This window comes from Pseudonaja textilis, chromosome 5, assembly GCF_049901715.1.
Source record: "Pseudonaja textilis isolate UNSWEBS1 chromosome 5, rPseTex1.2, whole genome shotgun sequence".
Classification (NCBI taxonomy): domain Eukaryota; kingdom Metazoa; phylum Chordata; class Lepidosauria; order Squamata; family Elapidae; genus Pseudonaja; species Pseudonaja textilis.
Genome location: NC_141994.1, coordinates 57,826,314 through 57,840,940, shown reverse-complemented (window position 1 = coordinate 57,840,940; position 14,627 = coordinate 57,826,314). Strand labels below are relative to the sequence as shown.

Genomic DNA, 14,627 nt, shown 5'->3' with positions numbered 1-14,627 from the left:
CCACCAGACTTGAAATTCTAGACCTAGAAAACCTTAAATTATGCCGTCTTCAGTCTGATCTAAGTATGGTATATAAAATCATACATTGCAATGGCTGAATACTTCAGCTTCAGCCATAACAACACAGGAGCACACAATAGATACAAACTCAAGGTTAACTGCACCAAACTTGATTGCAGGAAATATGATTTCAGCAACAGAGTGGTCAATGTCTGGAATACTCTACCTGACTCTGTGGTTTCTTCCCCAAACCCCCAAAACTTTAACCTTAGACTGTCTACTGTCGACCTCACCCCTTTCTTAAGAGGTCTGTAGGAGGCATGCATAAGCGCACCAACATGCCTCCCGTCCCTGTCCTATTGTTTCTTCTATTTTTCTTATATGTACCCATTTCATGTATCCATAACTATGTATATACTTATACCTATTATCTTGTAAGCGATTGACAAATCAAAATAAATTAAATAAAATAATACAACACATGTTCATTTAATTCTGCATGAAAAGCATAGACCATTCCATTGTTATAAGTGGAAAGGAACATCCGGTAAATCAAGAGCTTTGATTGTCACTGGATGTATGAAGTTGCATGAAATGAAATCAAGCCATTGGTTCTCCTTACCCAGTCGTATCTAACTTGGCCCTGACATTAAACAGAGTGAGAAGATAGCAGAGGACAGGCTGGGAAAAGGAGAAAGTGAATGCTATTGAAAGAGCTGTATATTGAGTACAAAGAGCTGTTCATACTTCTTCCAATTGTCTATTGTATGGACCTCAAACACAACAGAAACAGATATCAAAATGAAACTAATTGGACTGTTTGTGAATATGAATGGAAGCTCACTGTAGGGACAACCTTTTCATTTGATTTAGGCAACAAACTAATTTTAAAAAGGTTAATATATAGAGTTAAAACATAACTCTTAAAAAGCAAAGGAATTAAATCTGAGACTTTCTGCAAAGAAAGCTTGTGTTCAACTTTCCTGTCTCCTGGGAGAAATCAGTTTGTAAAACTATTTAGCTGAATGTTATCTTCTATTACAGCAACATAAAAATACAGGGAAGCAGAAGGAAGATAATCCCGAGAAATGCAGGAGATCATAATCAACTCTTAGGTGGATAGAGAAATCTCATAGTAACCTTTTAATCAACTTCTGCTTAATACCAAGGACTTTAGCTTCAAGTTATGTTGTTCAAGTGGTAATAATCTTTCTTGGAGAGACCAACCTGACCTTACTGAAATTGTTTGCTTTTTTGAGAAGCACTTATATTTGGCACTTTAGCAGGAACCTCCACATTTTTTTCCACCTTTTATTGTGGAATCCTTCCTTGATGAATTTTACAAATGTTCCTTGCTTTAATTAAAAGTTTTCTTATTTCTTTCAGAATCTCTTCTAAGCCTTTATCCAAGTTGGAACTCACTCAGGTAGAATCTTCAGATCTTTAAAACATGATGACAATGACCAGAATTGGTGAAGGTGATCATGATGGCCAGCAAAGTTAACAGACTGAATTTCAAGAGAAAAATACACGAGAAAAAGAGTCTCTCATGCCATGGTACCCAGTTGCAGTACAATGTCCATACCTTCGACAGACATATTGCCAGCCATGCTAAGGGGATGATGGAAACTTAGTTCAACATATCTCAATTGAAGAAGGCAAAGATTTTATAAAAGGAAAGAGGTTCAAAATGCAGGGGTGGCTAAGGGCTCAACAGACCTTTAAAACAAAAGTGGAGCTGAACTGGAGATGGATATCTTCAGATTTTTGTAGGGTGGACAATTAAATAAAAGGCTTGTGCTACCCAGAAGACCTGAATACCAGCAGGGTCAAAAAATTCAATTTGGAAATCGCAAAAGGGGTGCGTTTTGCCTTAAGCAAGCCTGATTGGCCTACTTTATATAGCTAGCTAAATAAATCACCTAGTTATCAGAAGATAGCTGGAAATAACTTATTTCTACCCTGCTTTTGATCAGGCTATGACCCAGATTCTAACTGAAAGGGGGAAAGGAATAAGGAAAAGGAATAAGGAAGGGGAAAAGGAATGAAAGAATATCTCACACTTTTAAATGCTAACTCATTCTTTTCTCAAATAGTTTAACGAATAGTTTTCCCAGTTTAAAGTAATTCTAGATTCAATATGTGCATACTATTACTTCCAAGAAAGTACGTCTGCAATTCTATGCATTATTAAATAAGAAAAAAAAAATCTCCTACACTTAATTGGATTTATTCCTAGTATATTGCAAGCACAGAACTATTGATTAGAACTTTGTGACTCCCAGATTTTTCTTCCTGAGTTACTTCATTGACTATAATAATGAAAGGAGTGACTCACTTTATTGTGATGAGATTCATAGTGATTATAACAATTATATAACAGTAATTATAACCATTATATTCAAAACCCACAAGCACCAGATTATTTTCATATAATTTGTGGCCCTTCAAACTGCATCTGTGTTCAAATTACACATAGGAAAAGAACGGCTTTACTCAACATGTTAAGCCAAACAGTTTAAAGTTTGTGTGAATGAAAGCTAGTAAACCATATGTTACAAGTTGATAGGAAAGCTAGTTTAAACCTAAGAGCTAGACCTCATTGATTCCCCAGTAAAAGAAAAAAAAAGTGGGGGGGAGGTTATAAGGTACCAACCACCATACCTTCAGTATATCCAGTTGGGGAATTCTTACCCATCTACAAGAACTCTTCCCATAATTCAGGTTTTTGAAAAGTAGAATGAAAAATGCTTAGATCCCTTCCTACCCAAAGATGAGAAATACATAATTTTACAAAATGTTATGAATGTCTTTTTGCAGTTCTGCTAATGAGGCATGTTTTACTGAGAAATTCCCTTATTGTCTGCCATATGAACATTTGTCACACATTACGATTCTATATAGAATAGAGTAGAAGAAAGAATAGAAGAGAAGAGAAGAAAAGAGAAGAGAAGAATAGAATAGAATAGAATGGAATCAGGGGTGGGATTTTACCAGTTCGCACCTATTGGCTAGAACCGGTTGTTAATATTCTAAGCAGTTCGGAGAACCGGTTGTTAGAAGAAATTACTGGCCTAATCCTGTAAGGAAGGCAGGAAGGAAACATTCTGGTGTTGCTTACAGAAACTGCCTCTCCGTTGACCCTTATTACATTCTTGGCAGGACTAGACTTCCTGTCTCAGGAACTTCTCTGGAGTTTTTTTCCCCTCCTTCGCTGGTACTTTGCTTGTGTGGAGTGACCATTCAAAGTTACAGTGGCACTGGAAAAAGTGACTTATGACCATTTTTCACACTTACGACTGTTGCAACATCCCCACAGTCATGAGAGGCCAGACAAGGAGATGCGTGCCTCAATGTGAATGATATTGAGTTGGCCACGGCCAGCCAATAACATGACCATCAAGCCATGTCCACCAGTCACATGACCACCAAGCCACGTCCATCACCTAAGCCATGCCCACAGAACCGGTTGTTAAAAAATTTGAATCCCACCCCTGCCTTGAAGGTCTTCTAGACCAACCCCCTGCTTAGGCAGGAAACCCCACTTCAGACAAGTGGTTGTCCAATCTCTTCTTTAAAACTTCCAGTGTTGGAGCATTCACAACTTCTGGAGGCAAATTGTTCCACTGGTTAATTGTTCTGTCAGGAAATTTCTCCTTAGTTCTAGGTTACTTCTCTCCTTGATTTATATAAACCAGGCCATGTGGTTTAATCATGGTTAAGCAAACTCAGTGTGTGAACCTAATAGAGTATATCTACTTTATTACATCAATTTTGTATGTATTACAATGGTTTTTATACCATCCAACCCAGAAATCCGCTTGCTTTGTATTTATCTTTTGCATTTCAATTCTGGTATCAGATTATAGGTTTAACACCCATTCTAGAGATTACATTTCTGAAGAGGGTTATTTTCTTGCAGACTCTTCAAACTAGGTAATGGCACTGCTAGCTCTGCTGATGTTACTTAGTCTGGGTAATGAAACACCTGCAAGGAAACAATCAAGCTCAGAGACCACCAAGGATCCTTCATCTCAACCCTGAGTTTCAAATATTCTCCTTTACTGAAGAGGGTTAAGCAATCTGGCAAGCTCTGCAAATTTGGAGCATATATAAATGGAATCCATTGCCAATGACCAGGATACTTGTGATTAACTAGATTTGAAGACTAAAACATCTCAGGGGCATTAAGCTGCCTAGGCATTTTCTAGTGGCACTTTTTAACAATTTAGCCATTTAAAGCACATTTAATATTTGAGAGCTTTTGTTCCTAGCAGATAGAATCAAACTCTATTCAGACAGGAAATCCACTAGTCATAATATTTTGTCCTGTTCTTATTCAGAGAGTCATTTTTTGGGTGAACATAAGCAAGTGGAAATCAACCTTGAGCTCTTACAGAGAAGTCAAAACACAAATATAATATAAACAGGGAATAACAGGAAACATACTGTTAAAATGCCAGCATAAGGGATATTTTTTGAAAGCAAATTCTGAAGTTCAACAGTTCCTTATTTTTTAACATGTGTGAGTTGGAGAGGAAAAGAAGAAAGCAGTAGTAAGGACAAAATAATTCAGAGTGTACTTAAACTGTCACACCATGTCATGTAATTTAGTTATATGGCTAAACTATTGGTCACTGAAAATTCCTTCAAGCTGAGCTCAGCTCCTGGTGACTATGTACAAATGTTCTTTTTAAATCCCAAGTTAGCCTAAAGCCTTGGGATTTTCTTCAGAAATGTGCTGCAGACTAGTACTTTGTAAATTAGCAATGCAAGTCTTGGAAAAGATATTCAGCTGCTACAAAGATCAGAATCATGCAGACAATGTTTTTTCCCTGTGGAAGTGAAAGTTAGTCTCCAAAGAAGCAGGATAAAAGTGGTGTTGATCTTTCTGAACTTTCATGCTGGAGAAGGTCTTGAGAATACCAAGGATAGCCAAGAAAACAGGCGGGGGGGGGATGAATTTTTGAACAAATCAACCCAGAATTCTCATTCAAGACTCAAATTATTCTATTTCACAATATGTGAACATCTAGCTCTCTGGAGAAGAATTTGAAGCTGGGAAAGTTGGAAAGAAAGAAGATGAGGATACCCAGCAGCAAGGTGAATGGACTCAGTTACAATTGTGATGGGTGCACTTTTAGAAGATCTGATGGATTAAACAGAGCCTTCTGAAGAAGGTTTCTTTATGTGATTACTAAGAGCTGACACTGACTCTTATATATAAAATCTATCCTTCCATCCATGCATCCATGCATCCATCCATCCATCTCAGGATTTTCTCATAGCTTATATTGTTCAATATCAGCAAAAGTCAAAAGAGATTATAGTATTAATCAGGTTTGTCTGGTTTACATAGAGACAGAAATCAAAAAGTTTTGGAATATCACTTTCCTCTGTTTAAATTTTACATGTTAATGTATTTCAAAGGACAAGATTAAAATATACATGAGACCTTCAGAATCTGCTGAAGAACAGACATTTGTATTTCCCAACATGCTAGCATTAGCATTTCCGTTGGATTCTTGTTTTTAAGATTTTCCATCCATTCCTTCATTCTTTTGCTAAAGAACTGTAATTAAGCTTATATAACGTAGTATTTGTTGTTAGGTGATGAAGTTATAATTCTAGCCCTTTTGATAAAGAGAACTAGATGCTTTTGGAATCTTTGAAATCTTGTACTTATAATCACACACACAATATCTCTCTCTCTCTCTCTCTCTCTCTCTCTCTCTCTCTCTCTCTCTCTCTCAAATCTTGGTCATCAATAAAGCCTTTGAGAAGGCTTTATTGTTATGAGCACTTTGCAAATTTATTTATGCAGAATGCTGGTTGAAACATTATTTGCTAATAAAGATTATCCTCAAAACCCAGAGGATTTGACATCAAAATAATTTATTGCAAACATTTACTTGATATTTTTAAGAGTTAATAAATATAGAAGGCATGTTTCTGAAAAGCACATGGCTAAATCTGAGCCTGCTGCTGTGGGTTGTGTTTATTATCCAAACAGCCCATTCTCCTTATGTTACATCACAAGAAAATCTTGAAGCTGGAAGGATTTCTAAAGCAATGGGGCCTGTGGAGTTGAAGAGGCTAAGATGCAAAAGTGGCTGTTTAGAAAGCCCCCCCAAAAATGGGGGGGAGGGAGCCAAGGAAAAGGAACCTGAAATTAAAGGAAAAAGGGGTTGGAATTCTATTAAAAATGTGCTAAGAATGCAACCAACTTTATTTATGCCTATTTATAAGCTACCTTGTACCATTAAATCTTTATGTATTCCTCTATGTAATCAAATATAGAAATAAACACTATCAATAAGTATTTATTACATCAAAAGCAGTAATAGGGCATGGGCTTGCAAGGTGGAAGGAAATTATAAAAAGGAACACAAAGACTGTACAAAAGTTGAATTTTGCTATTCTTTACTACAGAAAGTATAAAGTAGATGTTGGGAAACAGAGTTCTATTTCTCTGTCTCCATAAGTCTAAGACTGAAGTGTTATAAGGAAGGACCAGATTGGGGACAGATACTGATGGTTGTGAAGAGTTGATACTGACTTTATGGCACAAAATCAAACAATCCATCAAATAATTTTGCTGGAGGGTTTCTTAGCTTAGAGCTGTTCAATATCAGTCAAAGTCAACTATAAAATGCATTGGGGTGTGAACTAAGTTTCCTGCTGTACATTCATCATAGAGACAGCAACCAGTTCAGCTTCCACTGTCAGTCACCTTAAAGTTGTTTTCTTGGCTGGTTTAATGTGTTGTATAGCACATACAACATATTATGGGTTGTAGTGGTTTATTAGGGCCTACTGGCACATGTAAAACCAGACACAGTTAAGAAACCATAGTTGAGCTAATCATGGCTTATCATGTGTGAACAAAGGTCTATTTTGATAGAAAAGTAGCTTATAAACAATTAAAAAGAACAGAATAAAATAAAGAAGCAAATCCAAATTTAAAGTACACAATCAGGATATGACACATTTGTATATGACTTCCTCAATGCTTGGCCCTCAAAGTGAGTTAGACTACATTTCCCAAAATTCTCCATCATTCCCCCTCCCTCAGTCTGGGACCCTTCCAGATGTGAATGGCGATGCATCAAATTCCTATGCAAACATGGCCCCTGCTATGCAACACACCTGGAAGGCACCATGGTACTTGATCAGATGCTCCTAAGAGGCTACAGCCCATTTCCCCCCTTATCCATTGGTACACATTCTGTTTGTGACCTTGGTAGTTCCAGGTGGCATGCTGACTAATTTCATGTGGCAAAATGGTAAACAGAAAACCATCAATCACCTTTGCCAGTTTATTAATCTCAGTTAAAATGTAATTGGTTTCTGTTGGGTTATTTAATGGTCAATAAGCAGGGCAGTTGAATAATGAAGGCATTTAATTACGAAGTATTTAAAAACCAACCTGTCTTGATCAGGCACAGCTAGAATCTCTTTCAATTTCTCTTGATCTGATGTAAAATTGCCAGAAATAAAGAGTGGAGTACAGTAGTTTTGCTTTACTATATGATGTTTAATTACTAGCTGTCCTTTCATTTTTGACACAGAATTCAAGGTTAATAAGATTAGTCAAGCTGACCTGGCAATTTAAATCCCTCCAAAAAGTAAATGGAGTTTTAAATTGATTTTCTGTTCAGCCAATTAAATCAAACATTTTAAAGAAATGTGTAGCATCTATGGGACCAATGTGGATTTAGATGCAATTTTATCTGTGGAATCATAAATCTGATATGGGAAGTCAAATTAATTCAATTGGGAAGTAAAATCAGTTTGGACATATTATCTACTGTACCATTTGGATTTACAAACTGAATAACTGATTCAACCCCATATAATTTATCTGACTTGGATCATTGATTCAGTCCAGAAAAGTGAGTTTTGGCCATATTCAAAATCATGAAATCAATTCAGTGACATCTGTTTTTATGCCACCAAATTGACAGCTGGCTTTCCCCCTCCCAGAATGTCAGATTTTTCAGGCCAGAAGAAGCAAGAAATACAAGTGGAAATACTTCTGACCAGTTTCCTTTATTTTTCCTTATTTATAGACAGAATCTTGCCAAACAAAAGCAACTATTTGCATCATCATAGATAATATAGTGAGAATTGCTAGAGAGGCTCCTACTTAATTCTCTTTCTCCTGACCAAATTATTTAAGCTTCAGTCCCTCTTTGCCATCTGGAATGCAGCCCCTCCCTTCTGGGAATCCAGACTACATTCTACCTCAGATTTGGAAAAGCAATTAATCAAATATTTAAACTGAATATTTTTACATCCCTAAGCATTTACTTGAAATGAAGATTAGATTTATTTTTTCCCTAACTAATTTACTTTTAAAAGTAAACTTAGCTGGAATTTATTGACAGGAAAGACTAGATCAGGGGTGTCCAACCTTGGCAACTTTAAGACTTGTGGACTTCAACTCCCAGAATTCCTCAGCCAGCTTTGCTGGCTGAGGAATTCTGGGAGTTGAAGTCCACAAGTCTTAAAGTTGCCAAGGTTGGACACCCCTGGACTAGATGAAAATACCTGCACAATTTTGGGGAATCTATTTGAAGGTATGGGATTTCTGATTTAAAATATATGCCTCATTCTTAATTCTAAAGCAGCAGTCCCTAACCTTTCTGGGTTGGAGGCTTGACTGGTGGGGAGAGATGGGAACTGGGCCTCATGAGTGATGGGCTAGTTCACATTAATAATTTCTTAAAAGCAGAACTTCCCTTTAACAATTAAAATGCTTCTGGAAAAGCTTATTCCTGACAGAACAAGCCTTGGGTATCTGACAACAAAACATCTTCTAGATCTCCACCCATTAACACCTGAAAGCTTTTTCTCCTCAGAAAGATTTCTAAAGCTTCAGGTGAATGAAAACAAGTAGAAATGAAAACAAGCTGAAGAATTTCTCTCTGCCCTATAGCAGGGGTCTCCAACCTTGGCAACTTTAAGACTTGTGGACTTCAATTCCCAGAGTTTCTCAGCCAGCAGAGTTGAAGGCCACAAGTCTTAAAGTTGCCAAGGTTGGAAACCCCTGTCCTATAGTAAAGCTGAGATAATACTGTACAACCAAATATTCCTGATTGTCAGAGCAACCATGACAGGCAACAGCCCCCAAGATTCCTCACCATTGGCCATAAGAACTGAGAGTTCTGGAACCTAAAGTTTCATGAATTCCTCACATCTATTCCACTGTTGCAGCTTGAGATATTACAGAACATTCTCTTGTAGTTCAGACATTGGTTAGCAAAATACTTTAATTTTTCAGGCTGATTAAGGGCTGAAAGCTGAAACACCAAGCCCTTGAATTAAAGTTGGAGACAAGCTGGTAAGATATTATTTGAGAAAAAAAAGTCTGCAGCAATATAAACTATTCTGTGTTTATCAGCAAAAATTCAACAGCTTTCAAAACAAAGGAACATTGAAATAATTTACAGTTGAAAAGGATTCCTTTTTCTTTTTGCTGAAAGATAGATTAAGCAAATAGAATTAAGGGTAAATATGCAATGCTACGGACATTTAATAGCATTTTATATTAATTTACTATTTGCTGATTGTTAATGTTTGTGTGAGTTTCTGTTCATTGCATCTTAATTCTGTCTTCAATATCTTACTTTATCTGTAGCAGAGAAAGAATCTTATTATCTTTCTTTGCTTCCCTTGTTTAAATCAGTTTTAGCTGACTTCTGCTTTGTTTAATTCACCATAACCTTGATAGTCAAGAGGATACTGTTAATTAGCATCTCAGGTTTGTCTTTCTTTTAACATAAGTTCTTAACACACTAGGCTTTGTCTGATTAGTCATATAATTAAGACAGACTGTCTTAGATGAGTTAGAAATTCTTGTTAAATTTTATTGATAGACTGACTATTCTTGTCTTTTGACTGACTTTAGTTGGCTTCAGTTGTACAATGCTGTTTAAAGTGCTAAACTGATATATTATCTTCATATATTGCTCCAATTTAATGTTGCTAGTAAATAATGGGAATGTTTTTTTAGTTTCTAATATATTTTGTAAACTTTTGTCTACTTTATAGCTTATAAGTCCCTTCTCCATGTTTTTCTTCCTTTTTCTTTTTCTTTTGCTCTTCTCTTTTCTTTTGTTTGTAATTATATTTTAAAAAACGGTTAGGTTAAACTATTTTGACTCTATTGGGTAAAAGCTAGGTTGAGAAACCCATCTGGTGCTTTGGCAAGTGCATTATTCTCAAAGGAAGTTTTTTGGGTTAAAGGAGATTGGAAAGTAAAGTAAAAGTTTGAGTCAACTGAAAAGGTGGAGGGCTAGAGGTTGGATGCAATCTTCATCACTGAACCTCTGTAGTCAGCAAAGATGGTCTTAAAATGCCTGGCTGCGGTGTGCTTTTTTTCCCTTAGCGCGGAGCTCGCCTATACAGGGGACACCTTGGAAGATTAATGTGCCCAGGACCTTTATATTTAGGGTTTCTTGGCTAAGGGGACTTTACAGTGTGGCTTGTAACCCACCAGTGCTAAGTATCTTTTTGGACTTTTTCTTCTCTTCAATTCATTTTTTTTAAATAATTGCCAGTAGTATCCCTGAAGATGCCAGATCTGTCACTTTTTACCCTTTATCTTTTTGTCTCTGTCTCTGCTTTATACAGCCTCTGGATACTGATCTTCAATTTAGCTGCTACATCGAATAGCTAAATCAGGTTGAAAAGCTAGAAAGCAATAAGGCAAATGTTGGAGAAAGCTCAGTCATGGTGTCCAAAGACACCCTCCCTTCCTAGAGCTGCTAGTTTCATTTCACTGTGTGAGAAGAAACCATTCAAGAAGACCTCTGCTTCTCCTTGGGTCCCTCTACTCCCATACCAGATTCTCCAAATCTAGGGTTTTGAAGATAGCAGAATAGCAGAGTTGGAGGTCTTTTAGTCCAACCTCCTGTTCAAACAGACAATTTCAGACAAAATTCTCACAACTTCTGGAGGCAAGCCATTCAACTGGTTAATTGTTCTCATTGCCAGGAAATCTGTCCTTATTTCTAAGTTGGATCTTTCTTTGATAAGCTTCAAACAGATGAGATCTTACATTCAAATCCTGTCATCCCAAGCTAGCATGTCTGCGGGATTCAAGATAACATTCCCCTTGGTTTTTCATCCACTGAAGTAGTTAGTACAGTAAAAGGGAATGTGTGCCCAAATCCTGATTCCTGGAATAACTTTTGGAATTATATTTAAATTACTTTTGCTTCCTGAACATTTTTATCCATTGGATCATTTCACGTGGTTCATTTCTCACTTTGGGAGCTAAAAGGGACATTTTGAATGTTCCTCATTCCCTGAAAAAAAGACTATTTTTTTCTGCTCCAAGCCAGGAAAGTTGTCCCTTTCCCCATGTCTATATTGAATATAGGTATGCTAAAATTTAATTATTCATTTAACCTAATTGATCAATAGCTCATTTACTCTGTCTTCAGTGGTCCATCTCAGTCCCCAATTAAAATTGCAATGAAGAACATATTAAAATACTTACACTTGTTGGGCATAAGACTGGCAATGGAAGCAGCAAAAGTGGAATTAAAACAACCAGTAGTAGGTTTCTGGCCTGGAAAAATTCCTTGGCTACTGTCATTTCACACTGCATATTGTTAGCTTGTTGATTTTCTGATGAATATTCCCAAATGGACTCTTCCAGTCAATGGTTTCTTCTTTTCTACTGGAGAATTTCCTTCCTTCAAAGACGCCTCATTCAATGCATTAAGAGATCTATGATTTTTAGGTAGGGCTGACTAATGGTTCTTCACAACCATGACGCCGAAAGTACCTGAAGAACATTGTGTTCTTTGGCTTTTTGGTGATCAGGAAAATCTCAAGGATACTTCCATGACGTAGAATGTATTTTCACATTCCATCACTATTTGAAAGGAATGCAAATTGCACCTACAACTACTTTGTTCCCCAGTAACACACTGCCAGGTGTGTCCGAACTGGATTTTCACCGTGCTAATTAAAACTTTGACGAAAACTCACAGTTTTTCAGATTTACTTCCTCCTCTTTCTCCTTTGTGCTCTCTTGTGATTTTTCCTTTCTTAACTGCTTAGGGATTAGCTTCCTCTTACTTTCTTTTTCACCCCCACTGCTAGGAATTTCACAGCAATTCTTGCAAAGATTACCTTGACTTTCAGATAAAAACAGAGTCTCAGCCTACCATAGCTCACCAAGGTGGAAGCGTTTTTCCCCTTTAGGCAAAACCTAAGGAGCTTTCTGTGAAAGAAATCAATGTCCTTCCATAGAACAGGCTATTCCCACCCAACCACCCCTGCGGCTTCTCTAGCTCCAACCCCAGATGCTGAACAGTGTGGCAATTTCAAGGTCAGAGAACTGCTGTGAAAATATGAATCCCTGTTGTCAGTACAAAATAATTCATTGATTTCCTTCACTTTCCACCCCAGCAGCTTTGTTTCTGCAGAATGCAAATATTTGCAGCATGAATGGTAGAAGTTATTCACATGAGGTGGATGCATCCAATGCTGGACTCCAGCAGGATAGAATGGAATGGAATGGAATGGAATGGAATGGAATGGGAGGTGAGGGAAGGGAAGGGAAGGGAAGGGAAGGGAAGGGAAGAGAAGAGAAGAGAAGAGAAGAGAAGAGAAGAGAAGAGAAGAGAAGAGAAGAGAAGAGAAGAGAAGAGAAGAGAAGAGAAGAGTTCTTTACTGGCCAAGTGTGATTCGACACACAAGGAATTTGTCTCTGATGCAGAAGCTCTCAGTGTACATATGAACAACAAAGCAATATTATTATAAGATACCAATAGGATAAGGTAGTAGGAAAGATGAAAAGGATAATAGTATTACAGCCATACAACATAGGCAAATATGCTTAGATATAAGGCAATATTGTAAGGATTAGATGTTCAGCAGAGTGATGGCATGAGGGAAAAAGACTGTCCCTATATCTAGTTGTTTTTGCATGTAATACCCTATAGCGTCATCCTGAAGGGAGGAGATCAAACAGTTTATGTCCAGCATGTGAAAGGTCCATTGTTGTTTTCTCAGCCCTCCTTCTGACCTGCTCAATATGCAGGTCTTCTATGGAAGGCAAATTGGTTGCAAATGTTTTCACCGTTGGTGAAATGTTTTTTTCTGCAGTCTTATCCATTGGAGTCTGTTCTTGTCCTGTTCAGTTGCTGTACCAAACCAGGCAGTTGTAGATGTAAAAATGACAGATTCAATAATTCCTCTGTAGAACTTTATCAACAGCTCCTGGGGCATCCAATGCTGGACTCCAACAGTATATAGCTGGATGCACTTGTAGCTTCTCACAATCCTAACACAATTCCAGGAATTTCTCACCACTCTGATCTGGGTTGGATAAAAAGTATGACCAGGCACAGCTGGGCTTTGCATTAAGTTCTGCTGATGTGCTCACAATTCCAAATCAGGTGGATTCTGTACTATATTTTTCTTGGTGGGTCTCCAACTCTGAGTTTAGCTGTATGTTATGCAGAAAGGCATTCATTAACTATTACTGGACTGGAGAAATTACAGTAGCTGTTGACATACTTCACCTCTGCTTTTATTATGGGGTAAAATAGAAGTCCTTTTTGCTTTACTAATATTGAGAATGATGATTTCATGATGATTTTGAAGGAGATTATATATTATATAGTTAGTTAGTTATTGGTTTTGCCACTTAGCCATTGTAGGAAACTGACCAGTTTGTGTATTTTGGCCTGACCCTAGATATATCCTCCAAAATACTCATAAGTCATCTACTATTCTTTATGTTTTTCAGAGTTGTCCAAGGAGTATTTAACTAAAATTCAAAATGATAGCCATGACACACTTAAAAACAGAGTAGACTTTTGATCACACCATCTTTACTTTTTTTTTTGCCATGACTGCAAGCATATATGATTTTTTATTATTATTTCAAATTAACTTTAATGGAATCCTTCACAAAGAATATCACTTTTCACTCCCTAATGGATTTTGAAACCCTATGTAGTATCTTTTGGTTCCTTGTTTAATTATTTGGAAGAATTTATTTTTAAAGTAAAAACAGCTACCAATTTCGATCTAATGTAAAGGTTTACAATAAAACCAATTCTCTTTTCTCTCTTTCTCCCCCACCCCCTCATTTGCTAGGCTTTTTACACATTTCCTCTAATAAATGAACCCCAAACCCAAATATATCTTAGAATATGGCTGCTTTATTCCTTTGTCTTGAAATAGTTTACTGAATAAAATAGAATGATTGGGATGCCATTGTTATATTTTTTAACTACTGACATTATCTACAATAAAAGAGGTGGATGAAAACCCACAAAGCTGGAAATACTTTATTTTAGAAGCTTGAAGTTCTGGACTATAAAGAGTTATTTCTAAGTTGATTGCTCTACAGGGAGTTGCATAGTATTTTATGCTTTGTTTGTATATGTATTATTCAGAGAGCAAGCCAAGGCTCTGTTAAATCAACAATACTTCATTTTGACTATGAGAGAAGTCACACAGTGCTGTGAAATGTGGCTTAAAGTTTAGCTAAGGTCTTGCTAAAAGGCTGCCTTGTAAAAGATTCACAGGCTATGTTGAGATGATAAAATCTTGAGAATAATGAGAAATGGCAAAATCACAATGGTCAATGCTTT

The 14,627-nt window shown here is 36.9% G+C and overlaps 1 protein-coding gene across 1 annotated transcript in view; it reads right to left on the bottom strand.

Moving 5' to 3' along the window:
• SLC13A4 (solute carrier family 13 member 4) overlaps window positions 1–11,741 on the bottom strand; it is a 42,357-nt gene extending 30,616 nt beyond the window's left edge. Inside the window, exon 1 of the mRNA XM_087934983.1 lies at window positions 11,510–11,741. Coding sequence (XP_087791109.1) covers window positions 11,510–11,620 — 111 coding nt within the window. The 5' untranslated portion in view covers window positions 11,621–11,741. The remainder of the gene's footprint in view (window positions 1–11,509) is intronic.
• Window positions 11,742–14,627: the final 2,886 nt, after the last annotated feature.